Genomic DNA, 19,144 nt, shown 5'->3' on the forward strand with positions numbered 1-19,144 from the left:
CGGAGAAAGTACTTGAGATTTCACTAACGTTGATACGCATTGCATGATAATTCTGATAATTTTGAATATACTTCAGTAACTCAATCCTTATATTAAACTAGCTGTGAAAAATCTTCAAAATAAACATATTGTACCAGTACCATATTGTACCATTTGTACCCTACAACATAAATTTTTGGTTTACTAGATAAGTGCTGAACATATATTTAATTTTCAGGAACAAAAATTCAATATGTACGTAATGTACTCCAGAGGCAATAAGAGAGCTACGAGACTGGTATTTGAGCACAAACAATTCTTTCAGGTAAGCTGTTCTAAGGTAATTTTCATTACTGCTTATTATCGTAGTGAAACTAAAACTAAATGCAGAAAACCGGCCAAGTGCGAGTCGGACTCGCACACGAAGGGTTCCGTACCATTATCTATAAAAACGGTCACCCATCCAAGTACTGACCCCGCCCGACGTTGCTTAACTTCGGTCAAAATCACGTTTGTTGTATGGGAGCCCCACTTAAATCTATATTTTATTCTGTTTTTAGTATTTGTTGTTATAGCGGCAACAGAAATACATCATCTGTGAAAATTTCAGCTGTCTAGCTATCACAGATCACGAGATACAGCCTGGTGACAGACGGACGGACGGACGGACAGCGGAGTCTTAGTAATAGGGTCCCGTTTTACCCTTTGGGTACGGAACCCAAAAACCAGTTCCTAAATGCTAGTAATAGGGTCCCGTTTTACCCTTTGGGTACGGAACCCTAAAAACCAGTTCCTAAATGCCAATGCCCGTTGGCAATTAACTGTACTGTCAGTAGCTGTATCGGCCCTTAGGCGGTTATTATACCTACTGTCCGGGAGGCGTGTTCTGATTGTAAGAACAGGTTATACATTTCATCTGTTTTTGTTATAGATATGTTATGTCATGTCAGAAGTGACATTTTATAAACCACAAATCGTATACATAACAAATCCAGGTCAAATGTATAACCTGTTATTAAAATCAGAATATAGCTCCGGATATGATAACCAGTATGATTAATTATCTAACAGCCGTAGGAAATCTTATTCAATTGTTTAATGTACTTTCGCACAATAAATGCCACATTCAACCTGGCTTTCCAATTGTTTTTACAGCTGTTATGCGTGTTGGTGCAATTATCAATTAATTTGATACGAGATACCGAGGATCGATTTGAGTACTTAAACAAAGTAGAGCTTTGGATTAAGGGTCGGATGTTTTTTTTAAATATGTTAATAGTGACAAAATGCTATTGTCAAATACAAGTTTCAGACCTTGATGAAATGTACATAAATATGTACATTTCATCAAGGTCTATGGCGGGGATAAACGTAATGTATATGTTTATCCCCGCCCGTAATCAAAAAAGGAAGCTGCGTCAGTTTATTTAGGTATAACATCATCATTTAAAAAGTCCCACAACAAAGATAATTGGTTGGATGCTACAATATATAACAGTAGTTTATACAGTATGTATCAGAACGAAAGGCAAAGAAAGAGACCCATTAATGTTTGCATTTCGTTCTGATACATACTGTATATAGTAATTATTACTATGTCTATCAGACGTTTTTTTTTATTCGAAATATTGTTATTTAAAGTTATGTAAAATGCTGTTTTAATATACACCCTACACTTTATTGCAAAAAAGCGATTTGAAGCGAAATCTTTACCTAACCTTTACCTATATATACCTATACATAAAATATAAAAAAAAATATCGTTGTATTTGCTATAAAATGATCTGGGATTCATGGTAGTAAGCAGCGGGAACCGGAATTGCAAACTTTTCACAAATCACTGGAGAGATGCCGTTATCATGATGGACATGAAGTGTCATAAGCAGCAAATTGATCGTTTGTATTATTGGCCACAGAGCGCATTGTGCAGTGCGGTGCATACTCGTACATTACGGCTGGTATCTCTTAAATCACACCATTTTTATACGCAGTACAGAGATACTAACCTTATCTTGAGTACGACAAGGTTGCTTTTGTAGAAATGTAAATTCGTGAGATAGGAGTTTGAGACGGTAATCTGTGGCATTATTTTCTCATATGCGGCGTACGCGCCGGTGGCCAGTAGAATGGCAAGCGCAGTTAAATAAACTAACTGTCGGGAACACCGTTACACACATGCATTCTCTTATTAAAGTCCGTTTTAGAATACTTATTATTAATAATTTCACCTTGAAATCATAAATAAGCTTTAAGTGTCCTTAAAATTATTAACAGTATATTCTTTTTAATACAAAATTACTTGTTTGGGTACCTACGGTGTTTATTAAGTAGTGCTTATACATATTTAGTGAAAGTTAAAATCTAGGCGTCTGGTCTTGCGCCATTGCGTTGCAACCACCTTCTCACTCTACTTGGTAGATTGAAATTCTGCTCCAGTTAATCCCGCTTCTCAATAGTGATCACATATCATTTGACCTAAATTGTCTGCGAAAGCCAGAGAAAGGCGATAACCGTAATTGATACAAATACGTATAACACTCGTACTCTTTTAAAATAATGCGAGAATAGAATACGCTCTGAAGTCGGTTTCGAAGTATCGTTATCTTTACGGGTATAATTGTGGAACGAAGTGAATGACCAGCGTACATTATTGACAATGCTATGCAGCACTTTCGTTTTAATTATGTAAATCACTGCGTATTTTTTACAGGAGAAACAATTAGAATTAGGCGATAGATTAGACTTGTCAAGCTACCTGCTAGAACCGGTGCAAAGGATACCCAGGTACAAGCTGTTCATCGATGACCTCGTGAAGACGTATACTAATTACGAGAACGAAAGAAGCGAGTCGGATTCGAATATATCGAAGCTGAGCGTGGACAGCGACGAGACGGGCGGCAGCAACGGTGAATCGGAGGGCGAGGAGTCGCCGCTCGAGAGCCTGAAGCTGTCAAAGGCCATGATCGAGTGCGTGCTCACCGCCGTCGACGGCATCATGGCGCTCGAGAACATCAGGGATTGTCCGGTGAGTCACCTCCTCACGGTTCCTCATAAAATATCCCTTATATCATGTTTGGGTACAAACTGTTCATTTAAATCGCATACGAATATTAACTTTATGTAAGTACCTACTAAGTGCCTGTGCCAATTCTTGGAAGTAGGTTGCTGAACGGACCCCAGGCTCGTAATTAAGCTATAGCAAGCAAAATGCTGGGATAACGTTAGAATGATAACACGTATCTAATTATGGAAATGTGTATTAAGTACTATACTTACCTAAATTCTCTTTGACGAGAAATCCATTAATTTGGACCCTGTATTTTTAAGAATAGACAATTACAAACTTAAAATGTCGCAAGAATTACAAATTAAAAGAAGTACTTTTAGCATTTTGTAACTTTGCTCTGACTTGTTGTATAATCGTTTAAGCAAAAAATACTACCTTTAAATATCTGACGGAAAAGTTGTTACGCTAGAAAGCGGCCTTTTAAACGCAAAGTAAACAATCCCAACTTCACAAGATTCGATAGGCATCTTAACATGTTGATTACTTTATCGTATAATCCTCTGAGCCATATATTTACTTTTACTTAGCGCCGTTCTCACAGAGTTCCACTTAGTTTCTATTAGCTTAATTAGCAGCTGAAATGATGTCGAAGGAATTTTAATGGAAGGGGACAATTTAGGTCGTACAGATATTCAAAACGTTATTAACTAACGATATTCAAGGCGTTGTGTAGGTATTGATACTTTCTTTAGATACTCACGTTAAGTATAAGTAGCTTACTTAGTTATCTATAAAATATTAATAAAAAAAAAATTACGTGCACATCGGAGCACAAGATTGTCGCCTACTAGACCTGGAAAGCTAAAGGGGCCCATAGATTACCAGTTCGCCGGACGATATCAGCCTGTCAGTTATTAAAAGCAAAATTTGACAGCTCCGAACAACTGAAAGGCTGATATCGTCCGACGAACTGGTAATCTGTGGGCCCCTTTAAAGTAAACTAAACCTGCTTGAGAAAAGTGTAATGTATGCATGCGTCGTTTCGCTAAAGAAAGCGAACACAATCACTGGAATGACTAATCAAGTATCAGCTGTCATATTCTTATTAGATGAAATTTGTGTCTGGTACCTGGTATATTTAATGCAATGCTATCTCAGCGGAACACTTAACTACCTACCACCACCGGCTCCCATGTCAGTGACAATGTTTTGTGGGTGGAGTTTTAAACGGTCGGCAACGCGCAATTAACACATCTGTAGTTGCAGCCATCCATAGGCTACGGTATATACGGTATATATAGTATATATATTTAATATATTTTATTGGTGCTCAAACTTGTAGCATTACCTATTAGTTAATAGGTTTTCCCTGTGACAGTATATTTCGGTAAGCAGTCGTCACGGTAGTAATAAGTCGATGTAAACAAACAAATCAGGCGTGCAAACATTACGTAAATCTATATTTGAAAGTGCGACTTGCACAAATTGGAGGAGATTCTTAATTAGGTTGTTTATTTAATTATTTTGTTTAATGTTAGTTAGGTTAGGTTACCGTTAGGTAGGGGTACCTAACGCAGGTTCGTTAGGTACCCCCGTTATTTCTAAACCGGTTTCGAAATTTATTTTTGAAGGAAAGTATATCCATACATTTGGTTCCATTTTTGTAAAATGAAGTGGAACTGCTGATGATGACCAGAACGGAACTCTTCAACGACGCATATTTCACGTTTGGCAATTTGTCCTCTTCGTTATGTTTGTAAAGCAAGTTAGGTTTTTAAGCAACATTTTGTCAAGGTCGAGTTCTGATTTTGGATTCCTTGAGGACCCGAGGGAACTCCTCAAAACTAAACTACTAAAAATCAAGCATTTGCATTTAAGTAGTGCTATTTGGTGAAATGGAACTGCTCATAAAGACAAGAATGGAGCACCTCCATGACAAGTTTTTTACGTCTTGGGGCTAATTGTAACTGATGCAATAGTTGTACATAGGTAATTTAAATGGCATTTCAAACAGTTTTTGAAGTCGGTTTTTTTCTATTAAAGATTACTTATATCTTATCTTATCATTTTACCCAAGACAATCGAATGCCTTTAAAAATTTCCTACTGCCGTTATTTTCAGCTTGATACATGTTTTTACATATAACGTATTGTATGTTGCAGCCTCATATAAACCTGATGAATCAGGGCCGATTGCTGCGTCAGCAGGAGTTCTACGCTATGGACAGCACGCGTCGTCGGCGCCAGCTCATGCGGATATTCCTCTTCGACAAACTGGTGCTGCTTACTCTAGTCTACCGCAAGGTTAGTATTTATTTAAATCAAATTGGTTCATTCCATATAATTTGTTAGGTGTCTTTTTCATAAAACTGAGCAACTCTTACAAACATCTGTCAAATTTTGTTTCTTTCTAACAATCGGAAAACTCGTCAAAATGACGGGGACAAAAGATTACTTATTTACTACTACCTACGTACTAAGAACGGTTTATTAAATTTGATCAACAGCTGACAGACGGTTTGATGTAACTGACATATGGGTAATCCAATAAAATGTAAAATAAAATAAATAAAATAAAAAATAACCAATAAAATGTAACGAACCGAAATTACTTAGGTATGGAGTCTGTGATATTACGTTGTTTGACTACCAACACATGTTTGGTCTGGTCTGGTATATCTTATGGCTCCTCGTCGGTAAACGGCATGTGAAATGTGTTTTGTTCGATGTGGAGTTTCCTATGAACGACTTCGACTACATAGCTATTTTCAATTTGTCATGGTGATACATCTTAAAAGAATCGTAATCAATAGTTTATCTATCCATTAGTCACATAAAATTTCTCGAATAATTTTACTATCTGCATGATTTATCTACTTACTAAATTTATTTATTTATCCATATGCGTTTTATTATAAGTACCTACATACTATACAATTAAAATATTTTTTGTGTGACGCAAACTAACCAGTAATTCTGATACAATTTCGAATTCTTACGCAGAAAGGTATCGCGGAATTACCTGCAGGCGCTTTTAGGCGTCGACAAGGCTTCAGACCGGTTCCTGTCTCGCCCACATGCGTCTTTTAACTACGTCCACGTCACTGATAATACAAAGCAATATTTTAATCCGTATATACTATTGACATTGGGCGGTGCCTGCGTCGCTTGAGAATTATACATAGGTACCTACTATATTTCGGGTTTCGTTCTAAAAATAACTTTATATAATAGACCTTCACGTGTACTTTATAGATAGGTACATATTTATATTCAATAATAAAATTAGAGTAATCTTTTAAATCAATCACTACACCTTATAAAACAAAGTCCCCCGCCTCGTCTGTCTGTTTGTGTTTGTATGTTTGTTCGTGATCTGTTCGCGATAAACTCAAAAACTACTGAACGGATCTTCATGCAGTGTTCACCTATCAATAGTGATTCTTGAGGAAGGTTTAGGTGTATAATTTGCTATCCCGTGCGAAGCCGGGGCGGGTCGCTAGTTTTAAATAAATCCGTACCATAATGCAAAAAACGGCAAAAAAAAAACGGTCACCCATCCAAGTATTGACCCCGCCCGACGTTGCTTAACTTCGTTCAAAAATCACGTTTGTTGTATGGGAGCCCCACTTAAATCTTTATTTTATTCTGTTTTTAGTATTTCTTGTTATAGCGGCAACAGAAATACATCATCTGTGAAAATTTCAACTGTCTAGCTATCACGGTTCTTGATAGACACACGGACAGCCTGGTGACAGACGGACGGACGGACGGACAGCGGAGTCTTAGTAATAGGGTCCAGACCGGTTCCTGTCTCGCCCACATGCGTCTTTTAACTACGTCCACGTCACTGATAATACAAAGCAATATTTTAATCCGTATATACTATTGACATTGGGCGGTGCCTGCGTCGCTTGAGAATTATACATAGGTACCTACTATATTTCGGGTTTCGTTCTAAAAATAACTTTATATAATAGACCTTCACGTGTACTTTATAGATAGGTACATATTTATATTCAATAATAAAATTAGAGTAATCTTTTAAATCAATCACTACACCTTATAAAACAAAGTCCCCCGCCTCGTCTGTCTGTTTGTGTTTGTATGTTTGTTCGTGATCTGTTCGCGATAAACTCAAAAACTACTGAACGGATCTTCATGCAGTGTTCACCTATCAATAGTGATTCTTGAGGAAGGTTTAGGTGTATAATTTGCTATCCCGTGCGAAGCCGGGGCGGGTCGCTAGTTTTAAATAAATTAAAAAAAACCGGGCAAGTGCGAGTCGGACTCGCGCACGAAGGGTTCCGTACCATAATGCAAAAAACGGCAAAAAAAAAACGGTCACCCATCCAAGTATTGACCCCGCCCGACGTTGCTTAACTTCGTTCAAAAATCACGTTTGTTGTATGGGAGCCCCACTTAAATCTTTATTTTATTCTGTTTTTAGTATTTCTTGTTATAGCGGCAACAGAAATACATCATCTGTGAAAATTTCAACTGTCTAGCTATCACGGTTCTTGATAGACACACGGACAGCCTGGTGACAGACGGACGGACGGACGGACAGCGGAGTCTTAGTAATAGGGTCCCGTTTTACCCCTTTGGGTACGGAACCCTAAAAATGGCTAGGAAAATAACCACACAGAACGATTTCAGGTTATCTAAATTCAATCTCAATAACGAATGCATGACAACTTTAGGTACCTACTTATAGACTCATATTGCAACATACTCGTATTTAATTTATGTTTTTTGGTGCTCGGATACGACTTGCATTATTAATAATAACTAATCACGTAGCTACCAATACTATTATAAAGTCGTTTTATGTCGTAAGGATGACTCACTCACTATGAATCACAATGTTTATCAACATAATATATTTTATAAAAATAAGAACTTGCAATAATTTATTCCTACATGTCGGGTGGTAGTGATAGCATTATCACACATTGACAAAGGTTAATTTTATTCTACAAAATATATTCAAATAGCTTTGAAGAACCAATAAACAATGACAAACTATACACGCTAGCCCATATTAGGTAACAACGAATGCATATAATCGTAATATCTAAATAGGGTAATTCGCAAGTAACTGGCCACCCTAAACTAAAAATGAATTCTATTCACCTATAAACAGAATTCATTTTAGTATACGGTGGCTAGTTATTGAAGGCTGGCCAGTTATTGAAACCTTATACTAAAATAATAATTTTTAAGAAAAAAAAACGAATGGGGCCCGGTGAAAGCTTATTGTAGATGGTGCGCTATGTAGAAAAGGAGGTAAAACCACCCACTTTTCTAGTAGCATTTCGTTTCTGTAAGGCTCGCAGTTCTAACCTAACCTAACCCACTTTTGTTCGGTTCTGTGAGGATCGCAGTTCAAACCTAACCTAACCCACTTAACGGTCCCGTTTTACCCTTTGGGTACGAAACCCTAAAAACGACAAACAAAAATTTAAATAATGTATGGAAATAGTCAGGTGACTTTTCGTGTCATTCCGGTACATTTTTTCTTTTCGTTTGGCCATGGTATAATAATATACTCCGCCTGGTACTCCATTCCGAGATTCGCGTATGACCTAACTGACACGCGCCTACGTCATCATGCTGTTTACAGGTTCTCAAACTTTGAAATGTGGGAGAATTTTAACCAACGGTGAAAATTATTTTAACGGCATTAATTTTAAGTTATTCATTTAGAAACATAGTAAAATAAAACAAATCTAATGTATTAAATTAAACTTTATTTATCTATACAAGACAAACGTTTAAAAAACTAATTCACCGTTACACATTAATTACCAAGCTTACGACGTGAAAAGTTTGGAAAACACTGCGACTGCTGCCACTGAGCGAGAAGGAAATAACAATTAACACGCGTTCGATAAGGATGACGGTCAGGGCATGAAGTTATCTAGATCCGAATTGTCAAATGTGCACAGCGCTATCCTGTGTTGCCAGTAGTATAAACAGAATTACCCGAAAGTCTGAAATTTCTTTCGTGAATCGGAAGATATTGCTAACGAGTAATTAAAAATGACGTGTTATTGTAAAATTTAAGCTAAAATACATATAAATGAAAATTATAAAATTATAAAGAAATATTTTAACTTATTAACCATAGGTATAATGTACCCATGTAACATGTTATGTTGAAATAAAGTGGCAATGTTATTGTGACGTAGGCCCGTGTCACTCTGGGAATGGAAGACCATGTTTTATTAGACCATGCGTTTGGCATTTGTCGACGTACAATTGTCATCTTGGCTAGGCACTCAGCCTCGAGAGATTGTCCTATTAAACAAGTACAATACAACATGTCAGTAAATAATAGAATCATTTTTGAAAATAAATATATATGCATACACGTTCGTATGTTATAAATAAATTACAATACAAAGTAGGTAAGGGTATTCCACCTATCCAATTTATTTGTCGAATGTGTATTACGTCTCACATTTTACTTTAATGAGAGATTGAGAGGCAATGACATTGGACAAAGAAATTGAATAGGTGGAATACCACCCTAACTCACTTTTCATAAAATTTTACTATATTGTTTAATTATGTAACCGAAATTAAAAGGCGAATATATTGTAAGCCAGCCGTCGTGCATACTTCATAACTTAGCTCCGCCGTTCCGATCCCTACTTAGTGGCGGGCGGACTAAGGCTTGTATGAGCAACTTCTACTTAAATTGGCAGCGTTATGAAATATTGAGCAGTTATGACAATAGATGACGTCAAGACGCCGGCCGCCCGGCGCTACGGCGACGGCACTGATATGCGCGACCACCACATGTAGACCTACATATGTACAGTCAGCATTAATAGTAACGGATGAAATAACGCACCAAATGTATCTGCCACCCTCGAATACTTTTCCAAACAGATATATTTATTTGTATAGTTCGTGTGAAGAGCTCACTGGCACCACTGGTAAATAATTGTGATTATTTAAATTTAACGATAGATATTTAATAAAGGGGGCCGCTATGTACTGTATTTTGTATTTAAGTGCCTTTTTAATACATTATTATAGTTTATACGTTGCTGGATTCTTCAATCTACGCGTCCAAAGTTAAAACGGCCGTTTTTGTTTTGAGTTCATAGATCGACGAATCCAGCAACATAAAAAGTAGTTTGATGTATTCAAAAGGTAATTATATACAAAATACAGTACATAGCGGCCCCCTTTTTTAAATATCTATTGTTAAATTTAAATAATCACAATTATTTAGCAGTGGCGCTAGTGAGCACGTTGATGGGGTCTTAAAAAGTATTTTCCAAGGTGTAATTGTTCTACATACACAGACATATCTCGCTGTGTTAAGTTGTTAGAGAATAGTAGACACTTTTGACGGGTCTGATCCGTTACTTTTGATGCTGATTGTACTTAAGTACCTACTAATACCTGCACTAATAACGTTACCTTAAATATGTAAACAAGGTTTTTATTAATAGCGTTCTGTATATAGGTATTCCTGTGTTTGTCGGGTGGATTTGCAACTTGGACGACCCTAATGGAGCTCTTGAGCGTTGGTTCATAAGAGTCATAAGTATCACCAGTTTGATACATATTGTTTTGATAAATGAAGATAGTGGATAACAACGAAGGACATGACTGTGATGATGGTGCATTTAGTTGCATTGTCAGATACTAATTCAATTCCTTTAATTTTAATCAACACAATTTTTAATCATAAAAGTGTGTTGCGATTGTGCGACTGATGTGCAGATAAACAATGTGCAGTATGTCATGCGATAAACTTAAATTCTTGGTAATGTGTGCTATGTACCTACGAAGTTACCTCCTATGTACCTATTAACAACACTTATTAAATATAGCCTCAATATTGAAGTAACTTTAGGATTACAATTATTTATATGAGTCACAAAACAATTAACCTAAGATACTAACGATTTCTATACCTACATTATTATTTTGTTTGTGGTTTAGTCCAAGTTTGTGTACGGTTTGTCAAGTATTATTAAACTGCATTCATTGTAAGTAATGTTTATGAATGTTGCTTGCATTACCGAGTGACTAACTACGCCAAGTACCTACTTAATGCAGGTTGATAAAGCTAAGTCAACAATTAATGAATGAAACAATGGTACATTACAATACTGGAATGAAAAAGAGTTCTCGTGTTTACTGTCAGCCCCTGGTCGTTAATGGCCGAGTAACCTCGTCGGGAGCGACTAATATATCACGCATCGGTGATTACGAATGTTTGGCGATAGAGCTCACACGAGTATTCATGTGTTATCGACGCTTTAAGTATTTGACCGAACCACATGTAGTTTATTATACTGACCTATGTTAGTCCGGTGTGTACCATTGACATAGATGAGTCCAGTAACACAGAGCAATTTTCAAACGAGAATTTAACGTTTTGGGGTACTTAATTCCATTGATTTGTACGTATTATTTCGCGCATATTAATGCAAAATCAATTACATAAATATTAATATTTATTATGAACAAACTCATTGATACTAACTATATGAGCGGAAGAACTATTAGCATTCCTGTATTAATGTAATGAATAGTATTATTATGAATAAGAATCACTGCATTTTTCAAACAGTCATATTGTACAATCATGCCTACAATATAACATATACTACATATTATAGGTACTTCGATAGACAGATAGACGTGAATATTTGGTTAAAATATAAATAATCCTACATTCAAACTTTCGTCATCTAGCTAGTTAAAACCTTAAAATCTATCTAAGTACCATGATAGAAGTTTTGAAAACCGCACTCAAATCGGAGCATCCGTATGTCGATGTGTGAGGCATAAAAACTATTTTATGCTTACTGTGGGACTAGGTAGATCTGTGTAAAATTGCCCTATAATATTTATTTATTTTGAAACACTTGTTATACTTATATCACTTTTTTTGTATTTTGTGTTTTGCGAAACGATATATTTGTCCTAATTGGTTGATATGTTTTTTACAGCAACCGACAGTGGAGTTCTTCTTCTACAAAGACCATATTCCTGTGGACGATCTCGGCATCACGGCGAAAGAAATAGACCAGTATAAATTTACTATTTGGTACAAGAAACGGAATATGAAGTCCTACAAGTTGGAGACCAGAGACCCGGCCGTGCGGAGCGCCTGGGTCGAGGAGATCACGTCGCTTCTGTGGGAACAGGCTATGCAAAAGAAAGGTGAGATCGCATTATTTAAATTAATTATTTATGTATTGTTTGTTGTAAGTACTTATAAAAGTAAATGTAGATGATGACTAAGATACTCATTTGTTGCAATAACTCTTTATAGCGACCAAGATAAGTGATTTATCAGGATCTAATTTCCGATACCGTCTTATTTTTCTAATTGTAATACCACGTCTGTTGAAATTTTATCTCTTGGATTATTTTTATCTAATCATTTTAATTTTATGTTTGGGAATTTTCACTTACTCACAAAAAATGTGAGTAACATATTGATAACATTAAATAATGTAACATCGAGACTACCATATTAATAGCCAAACAGTAGCAAGGTTACTTGTCTATAAATAGTGTGTATACTCTTTTGCGCATTTCAAGGAAATTGTCGATGATTCTCGTCAAGAAAATATTGCTTTATAAAATTACTAACAAAATTGACTAATTAAGGAATATGAGCAATAAGCACTTGAGTTCATAATAAGTACATGCATTACAATATACGTACATGGATATACGTAGCGCAATGAACAGCAGTATGAACAGAAGGCATTATGCAGTACAATGGCGTGTCACACATACTCGTATCTACATATCTACAGCTCGGCGGCATCACGTCCGATAGTTATGCCACTCGAATCAAATTGTGAAGATGTTTGTACGGAATACTTGTCCCCAGGACTGTACCTCGTTAAACACTGCAGTGACTAGATACGAGTTCCGCGCGTGTGCCGGAATTATGTGTTGTCTTTGACTACCTAAGTAGGTACATGGAAAGTTCAACCAATAGATATACCTTTATCTAATTTGCAAAACGTTGTCGGCACTGTGGGTTATAATTTGAGCTTAAAATCCGAATCAGCTATACATAGGTTCGAAATATAAGGCACAAAAACACTGTCGGTAGTAATTATATTTCTTATTTATTTTTAAGAAATGGTAATAAACAGATAAACACGTCATATTGCAAAATTCCCATAAAAATAATAACAAAATGTGACGGATATTTAAATTTCAAACCAAGTTTGCAATATTATTCACAATAAAAGCTTTCTATAGAATTCGAGTCGACCGGAGTTTAACTGAGTCAAGTCTAACTCAATGAAATTACAGTTACCTAATCACTAGTTGTATAGGTACTCTGTATATACCTAACCATTTATTCGCGTAACTTAGAAGGCATTCTTGTGAACCTCATCAAGAACTGCTTTCAAGATTAAGCCAAAGTAAAAAAAAAAGGACTCATAAAAGGGACTTGTTGAGTCCATCTGGCACGCAAGCCGGGAACTAATTCCCGCATAGTTAATACGGACAAACTTTTTCATTGGTCGTCATCTGCTCCCGTGTTTGTAACTCTGTACGTGACGGAAGAGTGCGAGCTTCTTTATCTTAAATGACGCACTCAGAGGTCGACGACTGCATTTTTTATTGGGTCCCCTGGCGGGCTGCATGTGCACTTCTCGCCTGAGAACGGCGGGAACTCGGCACTCGTTTGCGTCCTTTTTGTTTTTTAAACAACCCATATGCATATAAGATAGCTTTGTTCGCAACGTTTTTTCCTTGGTGTAAATATTTAAACAGATAGGACACTTCGTGCTATACCGCCGTATACTTATTTTGTTTTGTGTCGAATACATTTCTATGCTTCACCATAGAAACGGTCAATATTCTATGGTTATTTTTATTATGCAAACCAGAGAAAGCATGATTTTAGTCGTTGTATCTGTTCACAAGTGCGAAGCGTTATCGTCCCCTGATAGGATGAACACGAGAGCGCGGCGGAGGTGCTATCGCTTGAACTCTGACTGTTACAATGCCTATTTTTCGCGGAGATTGCTCCGATAAACGCAAAGTGGTGTTTAAATCTTTCTGGTAACGCGTTTCTTTGTTACCTCATAGCTATTTAGTGACAAAGCCTGTTTTCTCGAATACATATTACACAATAGGCTTTGTCTAATGTGAAACTCCTTTTGAAGATGCATTAGGTATAGAGTTTTGGTATAATGGATTTATAAGACTTAAAAAAGCTTTTCGCATATTCGTAACTAACTATGGTAACGATTTTTTTTACAATATTTTCCGGTTACGGACGTACCATCGTACCAACCTGTACGTAAGGTACCAAGTTTTTTTTATCTAATAACTTCAAGATTAGAGGTGATTTTGGTTTGGGGAATTATTTAATAAATCGTAGATTAGCAAAGTCGAGTTCAATTTACTAATCACCATGAATGATCGATAACAATCAGTATAATTAAAATTTTGTTGCGTGAGTCATGTTGTCGAAATTGATATAGCCACTTTCATTAGTATTTATCTTTTGTTTAATCGTAATGTCGTCTGTTTTACAAAGTTCTTCTTTCTATGGGCATAATTTAGTGAGTACGCTGCAGTGTTACAGGCTTGTGTCCGTCACTGTAATGTCAGTTTTGTTTATCAACAATAGGTTCCTGTATAAACTGCAGGCGGAATCTTTTGCACCAACCCATCCACATACATGCAGGATTAATATTCATGACTAGCGTGTTGCTTGGGTCGACAGGAGCTGGCAACTTTTATTTAGAATCGGCTTCTGCAAAAACCGAATAATATTTTTATCCAAACAGCCTTGTTCATTTTACTATGCGTATTGGTATCATCCCATAGAAACACGTTTGCAAAAAATTTCCAATAATTTCGAGTGCAAGAGGATTCTTACTGGAAAACTGTTATTTTGTTTCCAATGTCATAAATATGTTCTAAGAAATGTATTCAGTACAAGGCGAGACAGTTTTTATAAACGTACCTATATGTAATGAACTAATGACATGATAAAACTCAGTGATACGACTGCTCAATTCACAATTTTAACAAGATTTTAGATAACATCTTGTAATGTCTCGACAGTAACTAGTATTTCAGTTAGGTGTTCATTTCTAGATTGATTGTATCTAAGTATTTGAATGTAAATTGTAGGTAGTTACCTACTTATTCTCATTATGCGAAAAATTACTATTTTGAAACAAAATATCCACACAGTACTCTCATAAGTTTCGAATAAAAAGAATGGATAGTTGCGAAAGTTATTTGTTGGAATATCATAAACTAATCATAGATTAACAGGTGTATCTAATGTTGGATGGCTTCGTGGAAGCTATTATTGTTATCGTGTTATCAATGCGTTATCACGGCTCGACGGTAGGTGCGGACTGCGATAGCCCCGATCCTACACTCCACTTGACTAACTGTGGATACAAACTAGAAACACATTATCGTCACAATCAAAAGTCAACATGTACTCGTACAACAGGTATATAAAAACCAAGGTTAGGTCAATGTGGTCAAATCCGTTTGCGGGAAATTCCGTACACGAGCGTATTTTTCTTTATTTTTCAGCCGTAGGAAATAGACCATCATGTTCCTTAGAGCTGAAACTAAAAGCTATCGCTACCTTGTCGACGAAGTCAACAATAGTGTCGTGTACACCCTGAAATTTTCATACACATGTTTCAATAAATTAATCGCTTTTTCATTGCTCGAGAGTGTGTAACACACTAGTCTCAGTCAAACTGATAATTTGACTGAGACTAACGATCAACCTACTCTGATTTAAGATCACAAACAAAAACCTAAATCTTTCAATCACTTTTTGGTGAAGTTATGTTTAAGCACCTAGAGTCAGTCCATGAAAAGTCTGCAGCGGATTTGATAGCCCACGCAGTACACGTGTTATTTTAAACGTCAAACTTCTATGAAATTATGACGTATAAATGACACTTGCACTGCGTGGGCTATCAAATCCGCTGCAGACTTTTCTTGGTCCGACTCTAATAAATTGATTGACACATACTGTCATAATATAGGTACTGTCTTTTTTACCGTATAAGTACCTACAAAATAAATAATTATGCGTCTAAGCGTTTACATGAAATTAAACTAGACATAAATAATACCATAACAGTTCAATCACCAAGTCACTAAATACTAGGACATATAAAAAGAATTAGGTCATTAAAAATACCTACAAATCATACAAAATCTTCCCATAAAAAATGAAACTGTAGTCTATTGCTATAGTCATGTCAGACCAGCATTTGTGTGAATTTTCGTAAGCAAGTGAAATAATATGTTAATTTTAAAACACAGCCTGTCGCTTGAGGGTTTAAAAAGCTAAATAAAGACACAGTGTTAAACGTTTTGTTCACAGAACTACTTCTTCAGCAGCGGAATAAAAGGATGTCAATGGTATCTATGAACAGTCAGGAGTCAAACGAAGACGACAGGAATGATGACAAATGTAAGTTATCGAGGCATTGTTAACTATAAATGCTATACTGTAATGATATTATACGCGTGTCATTTCATCATCCCTAGAATTCTATTCATTTATTTAGGGCTACTTATTTAGATGTTACGTTATTTTTGTAAATATGGCATATGAAAAATAAAGTGCTCATTCGAGGGCTAATAAAATTATCGACGTTATAGACATTTCCCAATATGTATATCTAAATTGGCTTTCTATTTATATCGTCCATGAAATGCAATATTGATCCAATTGAAACTATTATTGTTTATTATTTTAAATTGAAATGAGTTTAAACTAATACAAAAATATTTCTATATAGAATGATCTCTCCTCCAGGTCTATTAGATGGTTTCGTATACGTGAAGTTGCATCGATGAGTTGCTTTGTAGGTCAGTAATTTTATTAGGCACGCTTCCAATTATTTTCCAAAACTACTTTGGCTTTCGTTTTCCGTAAACAAGCTTTCATGGGATAATTTAATGGTTGTGTTGGTTGTTTGTATTTGTTTCTTGTCCAAATTTCTTCATTTTCTAAAAGTAGCTGTCTGGTAAATTGTATCTATATTATTACGTATTATAAACAAAATCTGGGACCTCCTTTGTAATATAACTAAACAACGAGTATGTTCTGAACCATGTAGTCACAATGTTTATGACTAAGTAAATGTTTTGATCGTTAACGAATTCTGATTATGTTTTATTTTACAGTCTTCTGTATTAGCTTTAAATCTTGAGCTACCAGCTAGCAAAGTAATAAATCTTGGTAATATAAAAAATATTTAAAGATAGAGGAATATACATATATTAGCATAAAAAATACATTGTCCTAATTATTATTATATTAAATTATTGTTGTTTACTTCATAATATGGACACAAATATCAAATACGTTTAGTTTAGATTAAAACTCGCTTGCTCATTGACCAATATGATATTTTTTAAATAAAGTATTTAGTTTGCAGCTACGATACGGAATAATCTATCACGAATGTTAGATGATGATCTTGATAAATAGTATAATGTTCTTTCTATAACATATATAAAAAGTGATAAAATATTGGTTTATTTATACTGTAATTTTTTTGCTAGCTGGGTTATCCTTGATATTGTTAGCGATACATATTTATATAAGTACCCTTTTTTCCATTAACTTCCTGTTAATTGTTTTCTTATTTGGAATGATTCTATTAGATAATTTTATTTTCTTCTATTTCAGACAATTCACTTCGCGGCGTGCCAGGTGAAGTTCGACGATCAAGTGATAAAAAAGTCCGAAGAACTACTTGGTACTGTGAATGAAAATTCCTATACTTTATTGAAACTTGGGTTCTGTTCTGTTTAAAGCTGACATCCTTTCAAAGGGGAAAGTATTTATGAACTTCGTTTATTGTTTAAGAAGTATGACGTAAGTAGGTGGAATAATAAGTACTTATGTCACGAGTTGTTCATGGTTTAGGCATGGGGTACATAGGAAGAAAAAACCATATAGTTTAGGTCTACCACTTATCTCAGGTAGTAGAAGGTTGGTCCTGAGTTTTGGGCTAAAACAAATTTATATGTTCCATTTTATACCTATTTAACATAATTATAATACAAATCAGCTTCATGCAGCGAAGCCTTCAACCTGTCCGTAGCCCGAACGCCTCAGTTAGTCAGTTAAACTAGCAAGGTAGTTATAACTACACTTTCGTAATAAACAATTTTGTCTGTCTAATATAAGTAAATAATAAAATTGGCAGCTAGAATACACCCAAAAAATGTACGCGTACGGCGGACCACTCTAAGTAGGCCTCTTACAGTCTTATAGGAATTTGAACATGGATGGGTTTTTGTAATCCATACATTTGTCCAATGAATTACTTTAACTATTGAGTGTAATTCATGCACTAAGTATCAAAAACGTGACATAAGTAAGTTTTATAATGAAATGTAACCAAAGTGTGGTAGCAAACATTTAATGATATTTCTACAAAATGTGATAATTGTTTTTGCATTACGAATAATGTTAATATTATTATACTTTACGTTTTAGTTACAGTCATTATTATATAGAACATATATTGTTATACAATGTTGTTTAATGAAAGCTACATGTAAGATATTTTATTGATGTAAAATAGACGATAGCTCACTGCTATAACTATGTAAATTAATTTAGAAATCATTAAATAAATCATATAATAACTACTTCTTATTTTATGTGACTTAGTGTGGTCGGATTGTACTTATGGGAATTTTCATAGTTCTCTGCTGAGTGATGTTGATCAGTATGTCAAGTGTGGTTGGTGCAACTGTCCCTTAGACAATAGACCAACAGCAACTAACTAACGGCCGTATTTGAACAATGCTTCTAAGAGATCACTGCGATACGATAACGATATGTCAGTGACAAAAGTGACATTTCTTCAACCAAAAACGGCATTTTTAACAGTGATCGGTATCGTACCGCTGTTATTTCTCAGAAGCATTGTTCGAACTGGGCCGTAATGCTGGAAAATAAAAGCAAAGTAAATAAAATAAAGCAAAGTGGAAAAACTCAGCGTATCGGGCGAGACTCGAACTCCACAACCCACGTAACTCCTATGCAACGATACCACAGTGATTAGAAATAAAGGAAAACCTTATTTTTAATCACTGTGGTATCGTTGCGTAGTTGTTTCTGCGTAATATA

The 19,144-nt window shown here is 35.5% G+C and overlaps 1 protein-coding gene across 1 annotated transcript in view; it reads left to right on the top strand.

The window, feature by feature from the left end:
- Positions 1-18,660, top strand: part of LOC134790775 (obscurin-like) — a 29,920-nt gene extending 11,260 nt beyond the window's left edge. The window contains exons 3-8 of the mRNA XM_063761700.1: positions 218-304; positions 2,690-3,004; positions 5,149-5,289; positions 11,970-12,183; positions 16,373-16,462; positions 17,690-18,660. Coding sequence (XP_063617770.1) covers positions 218-304; positions 2,690-3,004; positions 5,149-5,289; positions 11,970-12,183; positions 16,373-16,462; positions 17,690-17,772 — 930 coding nt within the window. The 3' untranslated portion in view covers positions 17,773-18,660. The remainder of the gene's footprint in view (positions 1-217; positions 305-2,689; positions 3,005-5,148; positions 5,290-11,969; positions 12,184-16,372; positions 16,463-17,689) is intronic.
- Positions 18,661-19,144: the final 484 nt, after the last annotated feature.

Source organism: Cydia splendana, chromosome 5 (genome assembly GCF_910591565.1).
Source record: "Cydia splendana chromosome 5, ilCydSple1.2, whole genome shotgun sequence".
In the NCBI taxonomy this organism is placed as follows: domain Eukaryota; kingdom Metazoa; phylum Arthropoda; class Insecta; order Lepidoptera; family Tortricidae; genus Cydia; species Cydia splendana.